A 22,152-nucleotide genomic window follows, 5' to 3' on the forward strand; every position below is an offset into this window, starting at 1 on the left:
TTTCATCTCGGTTCCAAACAAGTCACAGAGGTGACTATGGCTGAAGGATACTTGGAGGCTACCAGAGCCCGGGAGCAGAAAGGAGCCTCAGGCTGCAGCCAGGCTGGCTAACCCGATAGCCAGGCCAATTGGGAGCTTGGCAAGGGCACACAAACATTTTGAAAAACATTTTCATATTTTTTTCAACAAAGGAGGAAAATTCATAAGTGTTGGAGTTTCATATTGTTTTTGTTTTCGATAACAAATCGGAGGAAGAACATCATAAACTTTCCGTTTCAGTGTTTTATCATAAAGGTCTTAATCTAGTCCTGGCCACAGGGCTTTTTCTGCACCGGGTCCTGGAGCCCGCAATTGCGCCGGCTCGGGTGACCTTCGCTGGCAAACTGCGGCGCGCAGGGCGAGGCCGGAGTCTGGGCGGGGTGGGGCCGGCGGGAGGAGGCGGAGCCCGCCCCAGCCGAGGCGATATAACGGGACTGGACAACCCTAGCAGGCGTACCCGCGCAGAAGCGGACGACGGGGGCTGGAAGGTGAGGTCTGGGGGCCAGGAGGGGAGCGGAGCCGCGCTCCGAGTCCGGCACTCGGGGATTTGGGCCGGCGCATGCGCCAACGGGCAGCTGGGCCCGGGCCCCTGCCATCGCGGGACTGGGGGGTTTGGAGGGTCCGAGAGGGCCGTGCCCACCCTGCGCCGGCCTCCGCGCCCAGGGACGGCGAGATCCGGCGCCCTTCCCCCCGCCCGCGGCCCGCAGAACTGGTGATTCCTTTGTATACGACCAACGAGAAGGGGGGAGCGGGCGCGCTTTCCAAAACACCCCCAATTCCGCGGGCCCTGCCCTCCATTCTCCTGGGAGTATTTGTTTCGAAATTTGAATCTGAAGGGAAGCTCTTGCAGTTTAGGGAAAAGAAATCGCATCGCACCTTGAAAGGAGGTTAATGCCATCCCTGGAAGTTATGGACATTCTTCTCTTCCTCTGGAGGTTTAAATTTTGAGTTTTAAACAGCAGGGTGGGGTCGTGACTTAGACATTTTGAGTCCAATTTTAGTTTGCTTGGGCCAGCTTGGGCCGCACCCTTCATAGAGTCTAACGGCAGACTTAAGGAAACGTTAAGTAGTGGTTTTCTCCATGGATCCTGGAAATGTACCAGGTAACGGTCCATTTCTCCTCTGACGTAGGTGGCTTCACCCCTTATCCCGGAACTCACACGAAGAGCTGGGATTTGTGACTCACCCTGGCGGTAGTTGTGTGACTTCTGAAACTCGGATCTCGTCCGTGCCCTCGGAGTCTGTGAAATAGCGATTTGGCCTGGTTGCCACCTAGTGAAGGCTCTGGCCCAGGCTTCCTCCGGTTTTCCTTTTGACCAGTGCTTTCCTTCTTTCCTATAATGCCTCATGTCCGCTTTGAAAGTGCCTCCTGATTCTTGGCCAGCTGATTCTTTTAAAAATCCTGTTCTTGGCCAGTTTTTTAAGGATATCAGGGGGCTCCAGCTGAGACCTGCCCACCACTCTCAACTGCAATAATTCTATTTCATTCTAAACAAATCAGCCCATACGTTTTACAAACCTAGAGACATAGCCCACACCATATCAGGGTTGCTTGTGATGATAGACATTTCTTGAAAAGGAGGGAGAGACCTCAAATACAGGCGAGATAATCCGAAGATTACTTTGTGTGCAATTCTGAGAATCACAGATCAGGGAAACAGCTCTTTCCTACCACCTTGCTCTCCGTTGTCTAGCTTCATCTGTCGGTGATGATGGCTCTGGAATGCTCCTAAAATAAGTACAATTTGACATGGTTTGCTTGCAGAGAAGTGATGAAGTTCATGTGTGGTCAAGGGCCTGGGCTTGGCACCAGTTTGAGCCTTGGCTCTGCTCTTACTGGCTGCGTAATGCTGAGCATGCTATTTAACCTCATTTTCTTATTGCTAAAATAACAGGCCTTACTTCTTAGGGTGTTATAAGGACACGAATATCTCACCAATTATGAGATAATTCGTGGAAAGGACTCTGTGCGCACCTGGTAAGCGGAGAACAAATGTGGCTGTTAATGTTTATGTACCCATGTTCCCCGTTGGGGGCAGCTTACTCCCAGTTCTCTAAGGAAGGCACATACAGCTCAGAATGTTAATTGAGGGAGGTGCCTGACTGTGGACCAAATGTGTGAAACTATGGCTTCTGTATTTTCAAACAGAAAACTATAAGGAAAACACCTCATTATGCTGAGTAGCTTGTAAGGCAAAAGTCCAAATAAAAATGGATGTTAGAGTGTGGAGAGCGGGTGTCTAATGGAATTCAGCTTTGACAGCTGCAGGTACAAGCTCTTGAAAAGAAATGCATAAAAAATTCTGGGCCAGCTCCAGAAGAACCTCACGAGCAAAGACGCCATAAACAAAACCAAGCCCAGAGATGCTTGAGAATTTCCGAAGCGGAGGACATGTTATTACTACACCCTATATCTTGTGAAATATCTTCACTACACAGTTGACTCTCCACGTACAATCTCAAAGGGCAGGGCCGTGACGAAGCTGTCTGGAAAGGGCCCTCTTTGGAGAACTAGAGACTTGAGTTCCTGGAACAAATTGCGAGGAAGGCCCTTCCTTGTTGAGGAAGCTTCCGATTTGTGTAGTTTAGAGAGTTCTGAGATGGTTGTCTCTGGCACCTCAGAGTAACTGGGAGGGGCTGTTCATTATGATGGTGGCTTTCTGTTTGTCTCTACTTGCTGAAGTAATGACTTCTCTGAGCTGAGTGATCTTTGTGTAAGATCAGTGATCTTCTCAGCTTGCCAGGCTGTGTGTGTACAAGGTGATAAGGAGGCAAAGCCCCAAGCCACTAACACTACTGGCCTCCAGGTAATGTTAAGCTACTTGTGAGTTACTGGCCCCTGGTAAATAGAAGGGAGATCCACCCAGTGTGTCTTTGCAACTAACCTGTTGCCTTGGGAATGGGTAATTTCATCCCCTGGGGCCTCCATTAATGTCCTATAAAATAGGAACGTTGGGTTTAATTTTTGAGAATACTTCTAGCCTTAAAGTTTATCAGCCTCTGAGGCTCCAGGCTCCCAGGAACAGAAACTATACTCCCGGGCATCTGTGAATCTTGTGGCAACGTTGCCAATGTAAAATCTCTTCTCTGGTGGCCTGTGTTAACCAATTTATTTCAGAAGCTGAATTCACAAGAAGTTTCCCCACCAGAGAGCTTAACTGTGGTTAAGAGCTCAGACCTGGGTTTAAATGCTGCTCTGCCACGCACCAGTTCTGAGGTTGGTGTATTCATTTTCTATTACTGTTGAAACAAATCACCACAAACCTAGTGGCTTAACACAACACAAATTTATTAATCTTACAGTTCCATCTGTCAGAAATCTGACCCGGGCCTCACTGGGCTCGCATCAACGTGTCAGCAGGGCTGTGTTCCTTTTTGGCGGCTCTGTGCGAGAATCTGTCCCCTTGACCATTCAAGCTATTGGCACAGTACAGTCTTTGGGGTTGGAGGACTGAGGTGCCATTTCCTGGCTGAGTGTCAGTTAAGGACCATTCTTCACTCCTAGAGGCCACCTGTATGCCTCAGCTGTGACCCCCTTGCTCTGTCTTCAGAATCCCCATGGGTGGGCAAAGTCCATCTCACTCTTTGAATCTTCAGCTCAGTGTGGTCCCCAGTTAGAAATGCTAATTTCTAACTGAGCCCCACCCAAGACCTGCAGAATCAGAACTTAGAGGGTCAGGGCCCAGCAATCTGTGTTTAACAGCCCTCCAGGTGATTCTGATGCCCACTAAAGCTAGAGAACCAATACTGTTACCCTATGTTATTTTCTTCCTGGTCTTTAGTGTTAGTTGGTGTCCACCTCCGCTAGATTGTAAGGTTCTTGAGAGTGGGGCTTCGCCTGGTTCAGCAGTCACTGTAGCCCAGTGCCTAGCATGGCACCTGCTCAGCTCACAGTGGGCTCATAAATGACCGTTGTGGAGATGACTGGGGGGTAGGTGCCGAGACTGAACTTACTTCGTAGAGTAAATATATGCACCGATGGATTCCTTCAGTTTGTTGGGTCATTGGTGTGTTAAATATTTTATGTTCACATTTATTTCGATTGTTTAGATGGATAGATAGATAGATACATAGATAGGTAGATAGATAGATAGATATTTGGGGGGACTGGCTGGGGTCTTTGGATGGACGGCAACACGTCTTTGTTTTCCTATTTAAAATAATGGAATATAGGCTTACACTGTCCATAAACTGGCTACCCAAAACATTTTCAGGAACTTGATTAGGGGTGCCTGTATTTGTAAATCACCTTGCAACTTGTAGCTTCCCCGTACATCTCAGGTGGATGGAAATGAATAAATAATGATCAGGTTGGTTCTTATTGTAGGATGAGAATCTCTAGTACTTCAGAGATCTTTTGTTTTAACCCCTTGCTGCTTTCTGCTGGCATCTTTCTGCATCATCTCTGATCTGTGATCTCTGCTCTCTGTGTGAACATTTCCAAGTGATGGGGAGTTTTTCACATTTCACCAGGGAATTGATTTCCATATGTGCTGACACTTTGCACAGTGCCTGGCACATGGCAGGGAGGGAGGGAGGGGTGGAGTGATAGCAAGCAGTTGCTCTTAGGAAGCTCAGAATGCCTCCCTAATTGATCCTAATGCTGTCTTTGTAAATTACACAGAATAACCTCTCCCTCTCTTCCTTGGTGGCCATTACCCTATTTGAAGATGGTTACTGTCTCTGACTATACTTTTCCAAATAGGACAGCCCTGGTTTATCCCAACCGTTTCTCCTGGCTTTTACAGCTGTGTACTTTGCTGTCCTGATAAACTGGAAGAAATTCAGAAATCTGGCACCTAATAGTAAAAATATTATTTCCAGCTCAGGTCTAAGCCCAGGACAGAGTAACCCCAGGATTGTGTGTGCATTTGTCTGTTCCTTAAAGTGCCACGTAACATTTTAGCCCATAGTGAGCTTTAAAACCCTCAAGTCTTATTTTTATATTCTATCATTCTATAAAATCATTATTACCACTTCACAAATTAGGAACTGAAGTAAAGTAGTTGGCTGCATTAAGGTTATATAAATTGACAGCAGAGTGGGATTAGAATATAGGTCTTTCAGGACGACTAGAAAATCACACAAGCCTCATTTTTTTTTTTTTTTTTACAAATATAGGGTGTGACTAAAATAACTATTTTTAGACATAGGAGAATATATACCCATGAAATATTTTTTACCTTAATGTAGCAAATTTTGAAAGGTGGTATATATTTTTAATACTTAATCAGGTAGAGTAGTAGGAAAATAAAAACTTAAGCTGCAAGTGAAACGACACCTAAGTACATTAAAATATTCTTCACTCATGTTGAGAGCTCTTTCTATAAAAAGGTTCATTGTTAAGAAAATATATTTAAGCATAAATAAGATGCTCATAATTCTACCATGCTGTTAATCCCATGATCCAAAATTTTTGGAAAAGTGGGAAGGTGTTCCAAGCATTTTTTTATACGAGTGTGTATGTATGTATGTGTGTGTGTGTGTGTATATATATATGTATTTTTTTTTTTAAGACAAAGTAATAAAATTATAGCTTTTTTTTTTTTTTTTTTTTTTTTTTTGCGGTATGCGGGCCTCTCACTGTTGTGGCCTCTCCTGTTGTGGAGCACAGGATCTGGACGCGCAGGCTCAGCGGCCATGGCTCACGGGCCCAGCCGCTCCGCGGCATGTGGGATCTTCCCGGACTGGGGCACGAACCCGTGTCCCCTGCATCAGCAGGCAGACTCTCAACCACTGCGCCACCAGGGAAGCCCTATAGCTATTTTTAAACTGGCTTTTTTTCTTAATACATTGTGAATAGTCTTCCATGTCTGTTACTCTTCATGGCTGTATAGTTCCCCACCATGGAAGTGTACCATAATTTACTCATCTTCTTGTTGGAAATGTATGTTACCAAATTTTTACTATTTTAAACAATGCTTATATATCCTTGACTGTTACTTATTCCTCTGGTGAAAAGCCTATTTGGCGTGCCCCTGAAGGAATTCCCTTTAGAGTCAACTTCAGAGCCACCCAGGAAAATCTGTCCAGACTTCCTAAGGCTGGCTCCAGACGTGTCCTATGACTCCCAAATGGTGTTTTCCAATAGGCTCACCTATCTTATTCTGTGGACCTTTTCCAGAATGACTTTGGGTCTACGGCCATACCACCCTAAACGCGCCCCATCTCATCTGATCTCAGAAGCTAAGTAGGGTCGGGCCTGGTTAGTACTTGGATGGGAGGCAGAATGACTTTGGGCTGTTTCCAATAATTAAATCCATTTAAATGAGTCTCAATATGTTTAGAAAAGAGTGATGAGGTCTTCTGGATACATCTTGCATCTAAGTGTTTGGTTGGGTGGATTGAAAAAGTAATGGCAGCTCTCGGTTCATCTACCATCTGATCTACACTTAACTTATGGGCATCATTTTTAAATTTAAAATGGAGGATGTTTTAGACTAGGGGGAAGAGTTTCAAGCCATGAGGTTCGGTTCTCTTTTTAATTCTGTAACAGACTTGCCAGAAGACAGGTGATCTATGACTACTAAAAGGGAAAGTTTTGTAATGTGCGGAGTTTCCTATTTCTAATTATAAAAATAATGCTTGGCTCATTATAGAATATTTGGGGAGGTATGGCAAAAAGTAAAAGGTCAGGAAGAGAAATAAGAGATTATAAATAATCCTGCTTAGTGTTTACTACTATCAGCAGCATTTGGGGGGCATTTATAAAATAGCTTTAAGACAATCAGCTATTTTCTGTCCCCCACCCCTGCCATTTCATAACAACATATCGCTCTTGGAAATTCATATTTTAGTAGTGGTTAATGAAGACCTGGTCTTCCGATCCGAACAGCTCAACATCCGTACACTGATCACTTCCTCTCTCTGCCACACCCTCCACCCACCAACACCCACTGCCTGCCCAATTTCTTTTCCTGGGAACCTCGTGACTTCCCAGTAATACTCATGGTGGCTACTGCTTTTTGAGGGCCTTCTTTGGCCAGGCACCATGCTGTGCAGTACCTGTGATTATCCCTGTGTTTACTTGGTGAAGAAGGGAGGCCCAGAGGTTGAGTAACACATGGCAATAAGTGGCAGAGCCAGAAATATTCAAGACTTTGTTCACCGGTCGAGGAGAAAGCCTGTCCCTAGACCAGTTCACTGTGCCGTTTCCGCAGCTTTTGTTAAGAGATGAGCCTTTCTTAGTAGACCCTTCTTTCTGATGCGTGTCATCAAGGGCGAGTTCACTGCACTGCACCCTCTTTGTTGTAATGGTGTTATTCATGCCAAGGACCATTCCGAGGGAAGTCTCCTGGAGCTTGCAGCTCCTGCCAGCCTGGCGCCCTTCCAGCACCTACCCGCCCCCGTCAGGAGGTCCCTCCCTCCTCCTCCAATAGGGCTACCTGAGGAAGCAGATGTTCTTAACTTTTAGGAAGAGTCTGTTGCTCTCCGCGTCCCTGTTCGGGGACCTCAGATGGGTGCCTTCCTCTCCTGTTCTCTTGCAGCACTTCTTCCCAGCCCCAGGCCTGCCTAAGCTGAGTGTGTGAATCATCCTTTCTACCCAGATGCCCCCGAGCATGAGGAACCAGGCAGGGAGCTGGGGTGTGCTGGGCCTGGGCCACTGGCTGGGGGGGTCGGTGGCGCGGGAACGCTGTGATTCTCTCCCTTGACCCGTCTGGTTCCCGACAGACGGCATTGCAGGGGCGTCAGGTGCTGGCAGGAGGGGCAGGGGCCTCTCCCTGAGCTATTAGGATGCAGAGACCTCGCTGCCTCCATCTCTCAGGCTCAGGGAACAAGAGAGCCTGGAGAGGCCAATAGTCTGACACGGAGGTATGGACGTGCCTGACTTTGGTCAGGAAATCTGGGTGTGGTCAGGAAGGAAGTCCAGGGTGAGGTAGGAAGCAGTGACAGCCACCACTTTTCTGTGACTGTCAAGCACATAGTTAACTTGTCTCACCTCAGTCTCCTGGTGTGGGAAAGCACCCATGTACCTGCCCCTTGTTATAGGTGAAGAGAATCAGGCTCGGTAGCCGTGGCAGAGCCAGACCTTGTGTCCAGGTCTTCGCCAGCCCAGTCTGAGCTTCTGACCACTGGCCTCGGGCAGCCTCAGGTCCTCACCGCACAGGGGTGCTGTGGGCAGCTACGCCCCGGGAGGGTCAGCCCGGTGGCGGGGGGCATTAGTAGGCTGTGGTAGGTGTTGCAGGTACCAGAGGGAAGTGGGGGGTATTCAACCTGTAAAGAAAGGCCAGGCCCAGTTAGATTTTCTCCCCACTTTCCCACACGTCAGCAAGCAACCTGTCTCTCTCCCGGGCGTGGCTTTACTCAATGGCGTCTTCTTTGGGCAATGCCAGGCCCTGCCCTGTTCGCTTCCCAATTCTGCCCGGCCTTCCTCAGCCAACTCCTCAGCATCACATGACCTTCAGAGGTGTGGGAGATGCCATTTCCAACCCAGAGGAGGGCAGGGCCCACCCACCAAGAGCCCCGTCTGTCTACCAGGCAGAAATCCTGGCCTGTGCGGCCCAGGAGAATAGAATGTGGAGCTGCCCTGGTTTGGGGCAGCTGCTGCCTCCTTGTTGGAGGATGGCCTCAGGGAAGTCAGGGTAGGGTCGGGAGACTCCTTAGATCCACTGCTCATGATTTGGACTTAGGCAAGTTAGAAACCTCCCTGTGGGGACTTCCCTGGTGGTCCAGTGGTTAAGACCTCACCTTCCAGCGCAGGGGGTGTGGGTTCGATCCGTGGTCCTGGAGCTAAGATCCCGCATGCCTCAGGACCAAAAAGAAACCAAAACAGAAGCAATATTGTAACAAATTCAATAAAGACTTAAAAAATGGTCCACATAAAAAAAAAATCTTTAAAAAACAAATAATAGGGCTTCCCTGGTGGTGCAGTGGTTGAGAGTCCGCCTGCCGATGCAGGGGACACGGGTTCGTGCCCCGGTCCAGGAGGATCCCACATGCCGCGGACCGGCTGGGCCCGTGAGCCATGGCCGCTGAGCCTGTGCGTCCGGAGCCTGTGCTCCGCAACGGGAGAGGCCACAGCAGTGAGAGGCCCGCATACCGCAAAAATAATAATAATAATAATAATAATAATAATAAAGTCTAAAAAAAAAAACCCTCCCTGTGTCTTGGCCTCCTGCTCAGGTAAAAGGAGGGTTCAAGGTGTTTCAGCCCTCCCCTCTTCTCCCCTGATGCTCACTGCCACACATCTAGGCATTAATGTAATGGGGACTTGTCACCAGAGGTACCTGGAACCCCTCCTTACTTTTCCAGAGTGATTAAGGAGGAGGTGGGGAGCCAGAGCTTCTGTGCACGCTAAGCCTTTGCTTCCTGTTCTGAAGGCACACTGGTGCCCTCCAGAGTTACCCCTTCCATCTGATGCACTTAGTGGCGTGGCCTGGAGAAGTGGCCCTCACTGGGCTCAGGCTCAATTCAGCCAGCAGCTGGGGGTGGGGCCTGCAGAGCTGAAATCGCAGGTGCTGCGTTATGTACTTTGTTAATATTCTCATTTGAGTCAGCGACCCTGAGGGGGAAGATAGTGCTGTCCCACTGCTCAGTCATGAACACTGAGGCTCAGAGGAACTGAATTTATTCAAGGGTGCACGGCTACTGTAGGTGAGAGCTGGGGTGGGCCCGGTGTGCTTTGACTCCCCGCAGCTGCCCCTCCCACCAGGCCCGGCAGCATTTCTTCAGTAAGCCGAGGTCTCAGCCAGGGAGGGAGCAAGCACGGCCCCACCTGAGAGCACCCTAGGGTCATCGCACCCAGCCCGGACATTCCCTGCTTTCTTGGTCTGCTCACTCCTTCCCATGTTTCTTGAAGCCCCCAGGCCTTCCACCTCTTGGTTTCTGAGATACCCGGCAATCACCTGTTGGTTCATGACCATGCTTTGTGCTCCTTTCTTCCAGAATCTGTAGCCGGTCACAATGGGAAGCAAAGGAGGGTTCGCCTTGCTCGGGCTCCTGTTCAGCCTGGCTGTCGTCTGCCATGTAGGTGAGTGGTCCACAGGGACGTGAATCTGGATCAGGTAGGCCGCCTCGGCCCTAAACTTTTTCTTAGGCCTCAGGAAGACCAAGCTGATGCCACAGACCTCGGGCCGAGCTTCCATTCTTTCGCCATCAGTGCTACAGGTCCAGGGTGGTGTGACTGCTCCTTCCTGTGTTACGGCCCTACCCTGAGTGGAGCAGCTTCCTGAGTTACAGTTCATCCTGGGTGACAGAGCTGCTTGAGTGGGGAGCGATTACACTGAGCTGCTTAAGTTTCACCCCGTTCACCACCCGCCGCTGGGGCTACCGATGGATGCCATCTTTAGGGTGCTGAGCCCAGCCGCCCGCCCTGGGCTTCTCCTGTGTGATGCTGCTGCTGCTTGTAGCATTCATGTGCCAATCACTATTCTCAGCATTTTACATGTATTTACTTATTTAATCCTCATGTCCACCCTGTGGAGCAGGGACTATTTTTCTTGCCATTTTACAGGTGACAAGACTGAGGCCCAAAGAGATTAAATAACTTGTAAAATATCACACCAAAGTGGTGCAGCCAGAATTTGAACCCAAATAAGCCTGGCACCAGAGTGTCTGCCCCAGCTCCTTCTCGGGGCCACCCCTCCCTGCCTGCTGGAGATCCTCGTTACCTCTGTAACAGTAGGAACACCTGTGTTATTTGCTTTGCTTCACTGTAAACATCAAAGGTCATTTTCTGCCTATGTCACGTTGGTACTACTAACTGTTATTATTTTTTTTTTTTTGGCGGTACGCGGGCCTCTCACCGTTGTGGCCTCTCCCGCCACAGAGCACAGGCTCCGGACGCGCAGGCTCAGCGGCCATGGCTCACGGGCCCAGCCGCTCCGCGGCATGTGGGATCTTCCCGGACCAGGGCATGAACCCGTGTCCCCTGCATCGGCAGGCAGACTCTCAACCACTGCGCCAGCAGGGAAGCCCTACTAACTGTTATTTTTGAGGGGTGGGGACAGGAGGCAGAAAAGGAAGTAGCCATGCGGTGGGCACTACAGAGGCATCTGCATTTTGGAGCATGTCTTAGAGCTTGTAGCTTTAGTAGCTCCCATATGGTGAATGCTTACTAGGTACTAGGGCCTGTACCCGACCCTGGCTCATTTAATCCTTCCAGCCATCCTGTGAGGGCTCCGTACTATTACGCCCATCTTACAGTTGAGGAAACGGAAGCAAAGAACAAAGTAGCCCAAGGACATGTTTGCACAAGTTTTCCCTTTCTGAGAAAAGACAGAAGTCACGACCCCCCTCCCTCCCCACGTCTGTTGATTGTAGTCACGGAGGTTTGTAATGTGGTCCGCTATGTTACAATATACGTTATTGTCTTAATTCTTCTACCCAGTGAATTTTCTGTAGGAAGAATAGCCTGGTCATACCTGCTTTCCAGCAGTCTACGTTTGTTTATGGATCAGGCTTGGGTTTGGCGCTGTTAGCTGTTCTGTGATGGGTCTCGGGGGCACTTAGGTTTTTCCTGAGGGAGTTGGAGTGCGAAGAAGATCCCCTCCACCCTGGCTAAGTAGCTAGAATATCAAACAGCCACTGACTTATTGCTTTGCCCCTGACCCGGTCTCCCCCATAACTGGTCCTGGTTTCTTCTCTTTCCCACTCAGGACAATTAGAAGAACATCACGGTAAATAAACCAAGCGTGGGCTTCAGAACTGATCGCCTGGGTATGAGTCCCAGCTCTCCTTTTAGTAGCCGTGTGACTTTTGACAAGTTAGTTAACATCTTGGTCTTAATTTTCTCTTGAAAAATGGGGATGGAGATCCTTGAGCCTGCCTCTTATAGCAGTTCTCTGAAGATTGAAAGTTTAGGTATTTGAACACTGTGTTAGCTGTGAATATTTCTGCCTCACAGAAGTTCCAAAGGTGAGCTCTCTTTCCTCTGTCTGAAGGTTTGACCTGGCCATTTAAGATGTTATAGGGACTTCCCTGGTGGCGCAGTGGTTAAGAATCCACCTGCCAATGCAGGGGACACAGGTTTGAGCCCTGGTCCGGGAAGATTCCCACATGCCGCAGGGCAACCAAGCCCGTGCACCACAACTACTGAGCCCGTGTGCCATAACTACTGAAGCCCGCGTGCCTAGAGCCTGTGCTCCACAACAAGAGAAGCCACTGCAATGAGAAGCCCGCGCGCCACAACAGAGTAGCTCCTGCTCGCTGCAACTAGAGAAAGCCTGCCTGCAGCAATGAAGACCCAATGCAGCAAAAAATAAATAAATTAATTAATTTTTTTAAAAAGATGTTATAGAGAGCTTCACTCCTATCTGTGCTCAGGAAGTGAGGAGCCACTTTCTTCTGGCCTTTGGAGAATTCCTCTTCCTGGTGATGAACTTTGGCCTTAGAACTAAAAGTCAGCTCTTGGGTTCTAAAACCCACATTTCGTCTTGGTTTAACCATGCCGTTCTTTTATGAGGTTTTACATATTTCATCTTTGAAAATGTCTTTTCACACCGATAGGTACTTCCAAATACTGATTACGTGGCAGAAGCCATGTGGCCAGAAGAAGGTGATCTCTTATTGTAGCAAAGAGTATGTCCACATGAATCAGGAAAACTTGCTTCCAACTCTTCCCATCACAGATGTGGAATATGACTCATCTTTTTCCATCACCATTGTTGTAAAAACAGAGAAGGGAAAATAATCCAGTGAAACTTGAAGTCTAGCCACCAAAGATGAATCCTAAGAACATGAGTGGGAGCGGTAGTCATTTTTCAAATTGGGGAACCAGAGGCATTTGCTTCTGATATAAGTCGACCCTCGTGTTCAGTGTCACTGTGCATGTCTTCCCACCCACATGGGCTTAAAGTGTATGGCTGCTGCCTGCCCCTTGACTGTGTTTGCTTCTGGCTATGGGTCAGTCCCTCAGCAGAGAACAGCTGCAGTGAGGACGCCTTATCCCAGAGGCCATCAGACTTGTTCTGCAGAGGTCCAGATAGTAAATATTTCAGGCTTTGCAGGCCAAGAGACAAAAATCAAGGATATTATGTAGGCTTTCATATAAATAAGAGAGAAAACAAATTTCTCCAAGTTTTTAATTGGCAGAATTCAAAAATTTAATAATTGAGTACAATTATTTATAATACAGATCTACTAATGAGAAGAATGGAATTCTTTCTGGGAGAATAACATTTTGCTTACTTGGGATTCAAAAGTTAGTGTTCCCCATCATCAAATTGGTTGCAAACGTTCATTTGTTAATACTGATCTGTAATGAGATTTCATGCATTTCGTCTTGGAGCATGTCTTTTCACACAGATAGGTACTGCCAAATACTGACGATCAGTCTGTGAGAATGTTACGTGATAGAGCATATTCATTGCTTGGAAGGTGTTTATAGAATTCTGTTAGTTTATTCTCTTAATGGATTCCTTTTAATATGTCATTGCATTGCAGATGAATCACTTCCGGTTGAAAGTAGGAAAAAGCTTCTCAATTGCACAGTTAAATGGATTTTGAAATCTGGAAATTCCCTTTGCACTTGCCTCAGGGTCCAAAAAACTGCTGCTGGAACTGTAGTTTGAGCTTGGAAAAATACATCTGCTGCAGATATATGTGGGAAGGAAGCCCACTCTGAGTTGCTGACCTCTGACCCACACTAATGGAGCTGGTGGGCTTGCTTCTGCTGCCGGGAGGGTGAGTCATTGCTGGTCTACCAGGTTCTGACGGGCATTCTTCCTGATCCTAGGCCACAGCCTGGAGTGCTACAGCTGTATTAACCCAGCTAATGGCTGCACTACCACTGTCAATTGTTCACGTAATCAAGATGCTTGTCTCATCGTTAAAGCCGGTAAGAGCCTCCCCCTCCCCCTCTTCCTGAGTGTAGTGGGATGAAGAGAGCCTGGGAAGAGATCTGTGCCGCTCTCATTCTTGTTAGACTCGTATTCAACAAGTAATAGCTACCATTTAATAGCACCAGTTGTGTGCGGCACTAAGCACTTTCCATTTGTTTTTTTTATTTAATATTTCCCATCTACCACTCGGGGTAATATTTTATTCCCGTTTGGTAAATGAGGAAACTGAGACTCAGGTTAAGCAACAGACTAAGGTCAAGGAACGAGCTCAGGATCTGAACGTGGGAACCCATCTAATTCCAACACTTGTGCTCTTAACAGCAACACTGGCTGCCTCGCAAACTTTTGAGAGCCTGCCCTGTGCCAGAGCCTGAGCTAGGAGGTCGGGGTGCAGAGATGAAGAAAGGAGACGATGAAAATTGTGAAAGAGGCCTGTGTAGCTATTACAGATGTCTTTATTGATACCCGTGTCTCATTCCGTGGGGAATTTAATACATACAGAGTCCTGAGGGGACTCAAGCTGAGCTCAGAGGACAGGTAGGAAGTAAGAGGACTAAGAGAGGAAGGGTGTTCCCAAGAAAGGCAACAGTAGCTACCGAGGCTTGGTGGCCTCAGAGAACAAGGCACTCGTGGGCTTGGGGTAGGGAACTGGCAACATTGACAAATTTTGTCAAGTCTGCATTTTCCAAATTGGTTAGACTATGGAATCGCTTCCTCCATAAATCCTATTAAAATAGAATTTAGGAAACCTGATTGAAAGGAGGAGGAGTTTCACTTCCCCAGAAAGGAAGAATCCCTCAATAAGTAAGGATGAATTAGAATTATCCTGTTTAAAGAACAGGAGTACCTCATAATTTTGATATAAACTCCTGGAATACAGCTCAGATTCCAAGGTCTACATGTAAGGTCCTTGATTCTGTAGGCGACAGTTCCTCTGCCTCACCTGGAGGACTGTATTAACTCATTGTTAATGTAGAAAGCATAGTGAGGCCCCCAGAGAGAATAGTCATTCACTCCACAAATATTTGAGCACCAATTATCTATGAGCACAGAGACCTACTTCTTAACCCTGATTGTCTGTGTCTCTTGGACCCCCACTACAAAAAGTATAATTTCCAAATGAGAGAATAAAGGCAATATTATGTGTAGAATAAGTATTAGATTATCAGTTAGAAGCTTTGAGCTCTGATCTCTGTCTTGCCACCAGTAAGTTCTTCCGGCCTCTCTTTTTTATTGATGAAGTGGGTGTGTCAGATGGTAGAGGTGGAGAGAAGGAAAGAGGGAAGTAGACTAGACTAGGAAACAAATCCCATTGTTTCCTACCTGAATGGTTAAACTTTCATTTTAGTTGTTTCCAACATTATTGAAGTATAATTGACAAATAAAAACTGTATATGTTTAAGGTGTACAACATGGCAATTTGATATACATATACATTGTGAAATGATTACTGCAATCAATCATTGTTACCTTTCTGTGTGTGACGAGAACACTTAAGATCTACCCTGTTAGCAAATTGCAAATAGACAATAAGTCTTGTTAACCACAGTCATAATGCTGTACATTAGATTCCCCAGAATTTACTCATCTTATAATGAACTGTTATGCTTTGTAAAAATGATTAATGTAAACAAGGAGGCACGTCTATTAGAATGGCCAAAGTCTAAAACACTGACAGTACCAAATGCTGTCAAGGATGTGGAGCCCCAGGAGCTCTCATTCATTGCTGGAAGGAATATAAATTGGTACACAGTATGTACTCTCACCATAAGATTCAACAGTTGCATTCCTTGATATTTACCTAAATGAGTCAAAAAATTATGTCCACTCAAAAACCTACACATGGATGTTTATAGCAGCTTTATTCATAATTACCCAAACTTGGAAGCAACCAAGATGTCCTTCAGTAGATGAATGGATAAATAAACGGTGGTACATCCAGAGAATGGACTAAAAAGAAATGAAGTATCAAACCATGAAGAGACATGAAGGAAACTTAAATATGTATTACTGAATGAAAGAAGCCACTCTGGGAAAGCTACATTGTTATGATTCCAACTATGTGATGTTTTGGAAAGGGCAAAACCAAGGAGATAATAAAAAGGTCAGTGGCTGCCAGGGGTTAAGTGGGGGAGGAGGGAGGGATGAATAGGAGGAGCACAGGATTTTTCGGGCAACGAAGCTAGGACTCTGTGTGATACTATAATGATGGACACATGTCATACATTTGTCAAACCCTATAGAATGTACAACACCCAGAGTGCACCCAAATGTAAATAATGGACTTTGGGTGACGATGATGAGTCCATGTAGGTTCATCAGTTGCAACAAATGTACTGGAGGGAAATGTTGATAGTGAGGGAGGTTGTTTGGGGTGGAGGTGGGGCTATCGGGGGCTCTATGGGAACTATGTACTTTCTGCTCAATTTCGCTGTGAATCTAAAACTCCTCTCAAGTATAAAATCTATTTTTTTAAGGATAATGTGAATCTTAAATAATTTTCTTCTTCTCATGAACATAGGTCCCAAAACTTCAGCTAGACATGTGGTAACAGCAGTTCTTGAAATATAGATATTCAAACCTTACAGTAAGGCAGATAGTAACAGAACATCTAAATGCCCCTCCGACTCTGATTGACGTCAGCCTGGGAGAGGCGAGGCACACTGTCATAAACAGGAATCAAAGGCCAGGCATACATTGGAGAAATTATTTAATTAATCTGGCCACATTGTCTCCCCAGCTGTGAAATAGGAATACTTACCTCCCGGGGTCAGTGGGGCAGTTAGTGGAGAAATGTGCGTGCTAGCGCTGTGCGGATTCAGTCTAGAAGAGAGACAGATGGGCGCTACTTCAGCCACTAATTTACTGGCGTCCTGGCTAGGTCCTGGAAATATAAACCGTGTACGGAGAGTCTGGCAGAGCCTTTGATGACAGTGCCAAGCAATCATTTCTGTGATGGCCTTTCAAATAAGGGACACACTGAAGGATGCCTAAGGCAACTGGGGACTACTGCTTGGTAAAGGCAGACTCAAGGCAAATCTTCGAAGAGCGGGGAGGCTGTGCCTAGCAGAGAGAGAACCTTTAACATTCCGGCGACTCTGTGATATGATCCACTTTTCCTCGGGTGATTCTGACAGTGGCTTTGGTGAGAAGCTCACCATTGAAGGTTGTTCTGCAAATAAGATCATTCAAGGAAAGTGCTTGGCTCACTGCAGGACACATAGTAAGTGATTAATTGGTAGCAATTATTAATAAATTACTATCTGCTCTCCCCAAGCTGTTAGGTTTCCCTAATTAACCTTTTGGTGACTTTCATGCTTTCGCAGTTCCAAAGCCTGATGACTACTACATAAGACAGTAACTTGTCCTATTCAACAGCATTCTTTAGTACAGTATTAGAAGCATCCACTTAAATATTTATGATCCAAGCAGGTAGAGTCACTGGAACACTCTTATCTGGCCTCTGCCACTTGACCAGACTTCATTAAAATCCAGGCCAAACACCCATCTCCTCTGAGGGGGAGGACAGAACAGTTATACCTGCAGTTATAAACTTAGAAGTTTTGTTCTGAGCTGTGAATGAAATAGAATAAACTAGTTATTGGCCTTAAATAAGGAAATAAGCATCTGTATTTTTTTTCTTTCCAACACAGAAGAAAAGAAAACGATTCCAGGGCGGGGACCAACCTTCTATATCTGTGTGTCCTCAGCATCTAGTACAACTAACTTCTCTTCTCTCTCAGCTCTCACTTTTTTAAAATATTTAACGTAATTTTTCTCAATGTTAAGTCACTATAAGCTAATTGGCATCGTATATCTTGGCCTGCATCTTCCTTTGTGTGTAAAAATTGGGACCATAGTGGCACGTTCTTTTGGAAACTTTTCCTGCTTTACGGAATAATCTAATGATTTTTAAGGGAAGTTTAAGCTATGTTTAAAATAACGTCATCCAGTGCTTTTTTATTTTAAGTCTCAATCTACAGAGACATGTGTACATGAAAGATGGCCTCTGTGAGGGCAACTCTGCTAAATTACTTGGGAAGCTTTCCAGAGGAAAGTAGTACGCTCACCCCCACACATAGACTTTATACAGGTGGGTCACATTCTACATGTTGTTCTGCATCTAGGCTTTTCTCTATTGAGATATAATTCACATATCTCAGTTCCAAAGTACATTTTAAAGTGCGCAATTCAGTGGCCTTTAGTATATCCACAACTCTGTACGACTATCACCACTCATCTTCGGAACATTATTATCACCCCAAAAGGAAACCCCATACCCGTTAGCGGTCACTCCGTATTCTTCCCTCGCCCATACCCCGGCAGGGAGCCCTATCTACTTTCTGTCTCCACGGATTTGCCTATTCTGGGCATTTAGATATAAATCAAACCATACAGTGTTGTGGTCCTTTGTGACTGGCTCCTTTCACTAGCATAATGTTTTTTTGTTTGTTTGTTTTTTTAAAGTATATAATCTATTATTTTTTTTAATTTTTTTATTCATTTATTTATTTTGGGCTGCATTGGGTCTTCGTTGCTGTTCGCGGGCTTTCTCTAGTTGCAGCGAGAGGGGGCTACTCTATGTTGCAGTGCACGGGCTTCTCATTGCGGTGGCTTCTCTTATTGCAGAGCACAGGCCCTAGGCACACGGGCTTCAGTAGTTGTGGCTCGCAGGCTCTAGAGCACAGGCTCAGTAGTTGTGGTGCACGGGCTTAGTTGCTCCACAGCACGTGGGATCTTCCTGGACCAGGGATCAAACCCGTGTCCCCTGCATTGGCAGGCAGATTCTTAACCACTGCACCCCCAGGGAAGTCCCTGCTCATAATGTTTTTAATGTTCACCCATGTTATTGGATATATCAGTACCTCATTCCTTTTTATGGCCAAATAATATTCCATTGAATGGATATACCACATTTTGCTTATCATTTACCATTTAATGGACATATGGGTTGTTTCCACTTTTTAGGTGTTTTGAATAATGCTGCTATGAACATTCGTGTATAAGCATTTGTGTGAACATAGTTTTCAATTCTCTTGGGTAATATATTTACCTAGGAGTAGAATTACTAGGTCGTATGGTAACTATTTTTAACCTTTTGAGGAAATGCCAGACTTTTCCAAGATACCTGCACCACTTTACCTTCCCACGAGCAATATTTGAGGATTCCAATTTCTTTGCTTCCTTGACACCACTTGTTATTTTCCAATTTCTTGACTATAGCCATCCTAATAGGTGTGAATTGATCCTCACTGTGGTTTTGATTTGTATTTTCTTAATGGCTAATGACGTTGGGCATCTTTTCATGCACTTATTGGCCCTTTGTATATCTTTGGAGAAGTATCTATACCCTTTGCCCATTTTTTAATTGGGGTGTCTTTTTATTATTGAGTTGTAAGAGTGTTTCATAGATTCTGTACACTATACTCTTATCGGATATATGATTTGCAAACATTTTCTCACTTTTTGTGGGTTTTGTCTTTTTAATTTTTTAAAATAGTGTTCTTTGAAGCACAAACGTTTAATTTTGTTGAAGTCCAATTTAACTATTTTTCTGCATTTTAAAAAAACCCTCAAACTCCTCCCATGTCAATACACATGGTCTGTGGCATTCCTTATCTGCATGGAACTTCGTTGTGTGGAACTCTACCATAATTTATTCAAGTGCTTTTTTATTAACCGACTGTCTTTTCGTTTCTTGTTGCTACAGATAGTAGTGCAGTGACCATTCTTGAGCATATATCTTAACCTTTTTTCAAGTAACTTCATAGGGTAAATTCTAGAAGTGGGATTCCTGGATCAAAGAGGGCATGTGTTTAAAAATCTTTGTAACTCTCTCAAACATTAGTATGATTGCCTGTTGCCTTCCATATACACACAACTGTATTGGCTCTGATGAGACTCTGCTTTTATGGAAAAGTTCCATTCAGAGCTGGATCATTATTTACTTAATTTTTCCCCTTTATAAGCTAACTGGGATACATATTTTTACCCAAATGTCTCTATTTCCCCAGGATAAGTTCTAAGAAGTAGAACTGCGAGTTCAAAGACAGGTGCAGCATTTTACCTGCTTGAGTGCTTATCTTTGCGTGTGTGTATTTCCCCCACAGTGCCAATGAAAACTTACTACCAGTGTTGGATGTTTGACCGTTGCAATTTTGCAGCCATTGCGAAAGCCTTAGAGGAGAAGGAGCTTAAGTACGACTGCTGCCAGAAGAACCTGTGTAACAAAAGTGACGGGACGAGTATATCAGGGAAAACAGCTCTGCTGGTCATCCTGCTGCTGGTGGCGGTCTGGAGCTTTTGTCTCTAAATCTACACCAGAAGGGCTTCTCCTAAATCTCCTGTTTCTGTATACTCCTCATTTCCTGTGCTGCTGCGTTCCAAAGGCTTTATATTTTCCAGCTGGATCCTGTTGGGAAAGACTAAAACTAGCTTGAGCAAGTTAGATTAGAGAGAGGAACTCAGAGGGACTCTGAAGACCAGTTCTGTTGGCAGAGAAGACCTGTTTGAGGGAAAAAGTTTGAGTGAAGTGCATGTGATTTGAGTAAAGTTGTATGCTTCTTACTCTGCTCTTTGCAGTGACAGCTTGAGTAGATTCTCTGCAGTCCTCAGCTATTTCCCTCTGGTTCCTTGGATGTAGTTAATGTGATCAGTACTTTTTTGGGTGACTGGGGCAGGGGGCTCCTTTTCAACAGTCTCTCACAAGGCATGCATTATTCTCGCCTTTCATGGTCCCTGTATTGCCAGGTAGGCATGGTGCATGTTCCAGGTGTGGGCTGTGGACAGTGAGATTCTTAATGACTGTTGTATTCTCAGCTAGAAGGTGACTGGCTGGGAAGGAGGTAAGCTTTCCAGATGGCAGGGCACGGAAGCACAAGGTTTATCTTTAGAGAGGTACCAGAGGCTGAAATCTGTGTTTTCTTCTGTCCCTAAATTTTGTATTGTCTTTGCTGTCTTTCAGTAGAAAAACGCAGTAACATAAATTAATGGTGTGTTAAAACTATCCCTCCCACTCCCCGTCTTTTTTATTGGAATGGTAGGCTGTCTTAGCTTTGTCACACACAGTTAAAAACTAAACATTTGAATATTCTATGTTACTTGTGACTTGCAGTTATTAAGGGTGCTTATTTTAAATGTTACTGGTAGGAAAACTCTTCATATGTGTGTGTATAATACATGAATGGAAAAGGAGGAGCCTTTGGGGTTGCGATTTGAGATTTCCAAATGTCATCATGAATAGTAACAGGTCTGCAGGGATGTGTTTTACCTGCCGACATCCAGCCTGTTGGCTCCTAGCTGAGTCAGCACAGATAGTGTCAAATACATCTGTAAGGGCTGTTAGCGTAATCACAAGTGCTGAGGCTTTCAGAAGCGCTACCGGTTTCCTAAAAAGTGATACACCTCTTCAGGAGGACAAAGTTTTGCCTCTTTCTTGTGGGTACTGGTGAATAATTTAAGATCCAGTAGACAGTGACATTTGTATGCTTACAGTCTTGGCTATATTTAACAGCATAGTCTGACTTCTGCCGACGCGAGTGGAATTTATTGATTAACATTTAAAAAAAACAAAAAAAAACACCTTGATTATGTGATCTGTTGGACAAACCAGAATGAATACTGCCTTTCTGAAAATAAAATCTCATCAAATGCATGAGTGTGGTGATTGGCCCAAAGGGTAACAACATAGGTGACACGCCCAATGGTAGCAACTGAAAGAAGAGATCTTGGACAGTACCAGATTTCTTCTGTTGATGCCATTACTTAAACACAGACCAATAGAGGCTTCCTCATCAAAACCTAGCATTACCTTGGTGCTCTGTGTTCCCTATTGGCTCAGAGCTTTTCCTTACATCATCTTTAATCTTCTGTTCAAAGACAAAATACTAGGTGTGACTCTTTCCTCAATAGAACTTTTTCTGCCCAAGAAAGTACTGACCATGCCCACAGCAAAGTGGCTCATTTCATGCAGTGCCTTTTAGTTCCAAGGAACAAGAACCAATTTTGACTCACTTAAGCAGACAATGAATTTGGGGGAACTTTGAAGGGGCATTCAACCAGACTGCAAAAAACCAGTAGTCGGGGAGAGTTCCCTGGTGGTCTAGTGGTTAGGATTCAGTGCTTTCACTGTTGTGGCCCAAGTTCAATCCTGAGTCGGGGAACTGAGATCCCGCAAGCCATGCAGTACAGCCAAAAAATGTAAAACGTTAAAAAAAAGCCAGAGAGGAGGAGTCAAAATGGTGGTGTGGGAAGATGCGGAGATAGCGTCTCCCCACAAATAGGGCATCTGCCGGCCGCTGGTGGGGACTCTGACCCCCAAGGAGACGGGAGG

The 22,152-nt window shown here is 45.5% G+C and overlaps 1 protein-coding gene across 2 annotated transcripts; it reads left to right on the forward strand.

Annotated features, from left to right (window-relative positions):
* The first annotated feature begins 342 nt into the window (after positions 1-342).
* CD59 (CD59 molecule (CD59 blood group)) lies at positions 343-21,474 on the forward strand. 2 transcript variants are annotated; one of them, XM_079928886.1, is made up of 4 exons: positions 343-527; positions 9,925-10,009; positions 13,715-13,816; positions 19,931-21,474. In XM_079928886.1, the coding sequence occupies exons 2-4, from the start codon at positions 9,943-9,945 to the stop codon at positions 20,131-20,133; spliced, it is 372 nt and encodes a 123-aa protein (XP_079785012.1). In that variant the 5' UTR covers positions 343-527; positions 9,925-9,942; the 3' UTR covers positions 20,134-21,474. The 2 variants fall into 2 exon arrangements, with proteins under 2 accessions (XP_079785012.1, XP_079785013.1); XM_079928887.1 differs by lacking the exon at positions 343-527 and adding an exon at positions 3,210-3,256.
* The last annotated feature ends 678 nt before the right edge of the window (positions 21,475-22,152 follow it).

This window comes from Stenella coeruleoalba (assembly GCF_951394435.1).
Source record: "Stenella coeruleoalba genome assembly, chromosome: 8".
Taxonomy (NCBI): Eukaryota; Metazoa; Chordata; class Mammalia; order Artiodactyla; family Delphinidae; genus Stenella; species Stenella coeruleoalba.

Excerpts from the sequence above, each read along its gene's own strand:
- CD59 (XM_079928886.1), top strand. The coding sequence starts at position 9,943 with ATGGGAAGCAAAGGAGGGTTCGCCTTGCTCGGGCTCCTGTTCAGCCTG. Across the intron at positions 10,010-13,714 it reads GGCTGTCGTCTGCCATGTAG|GCCACAGCCTGGAGTGCTAC; the intron begins GTGAGTGGTCCA and ends TCCTGATCCTAG. Across the intron at positions 13,817-19,930 it reads TTGTCTCATCGTTAAAGCCG|TGCCAATGAAAACTTACTAC; the intron begins GTAAGAGCCTCC and ends TTTCCCCCACAG.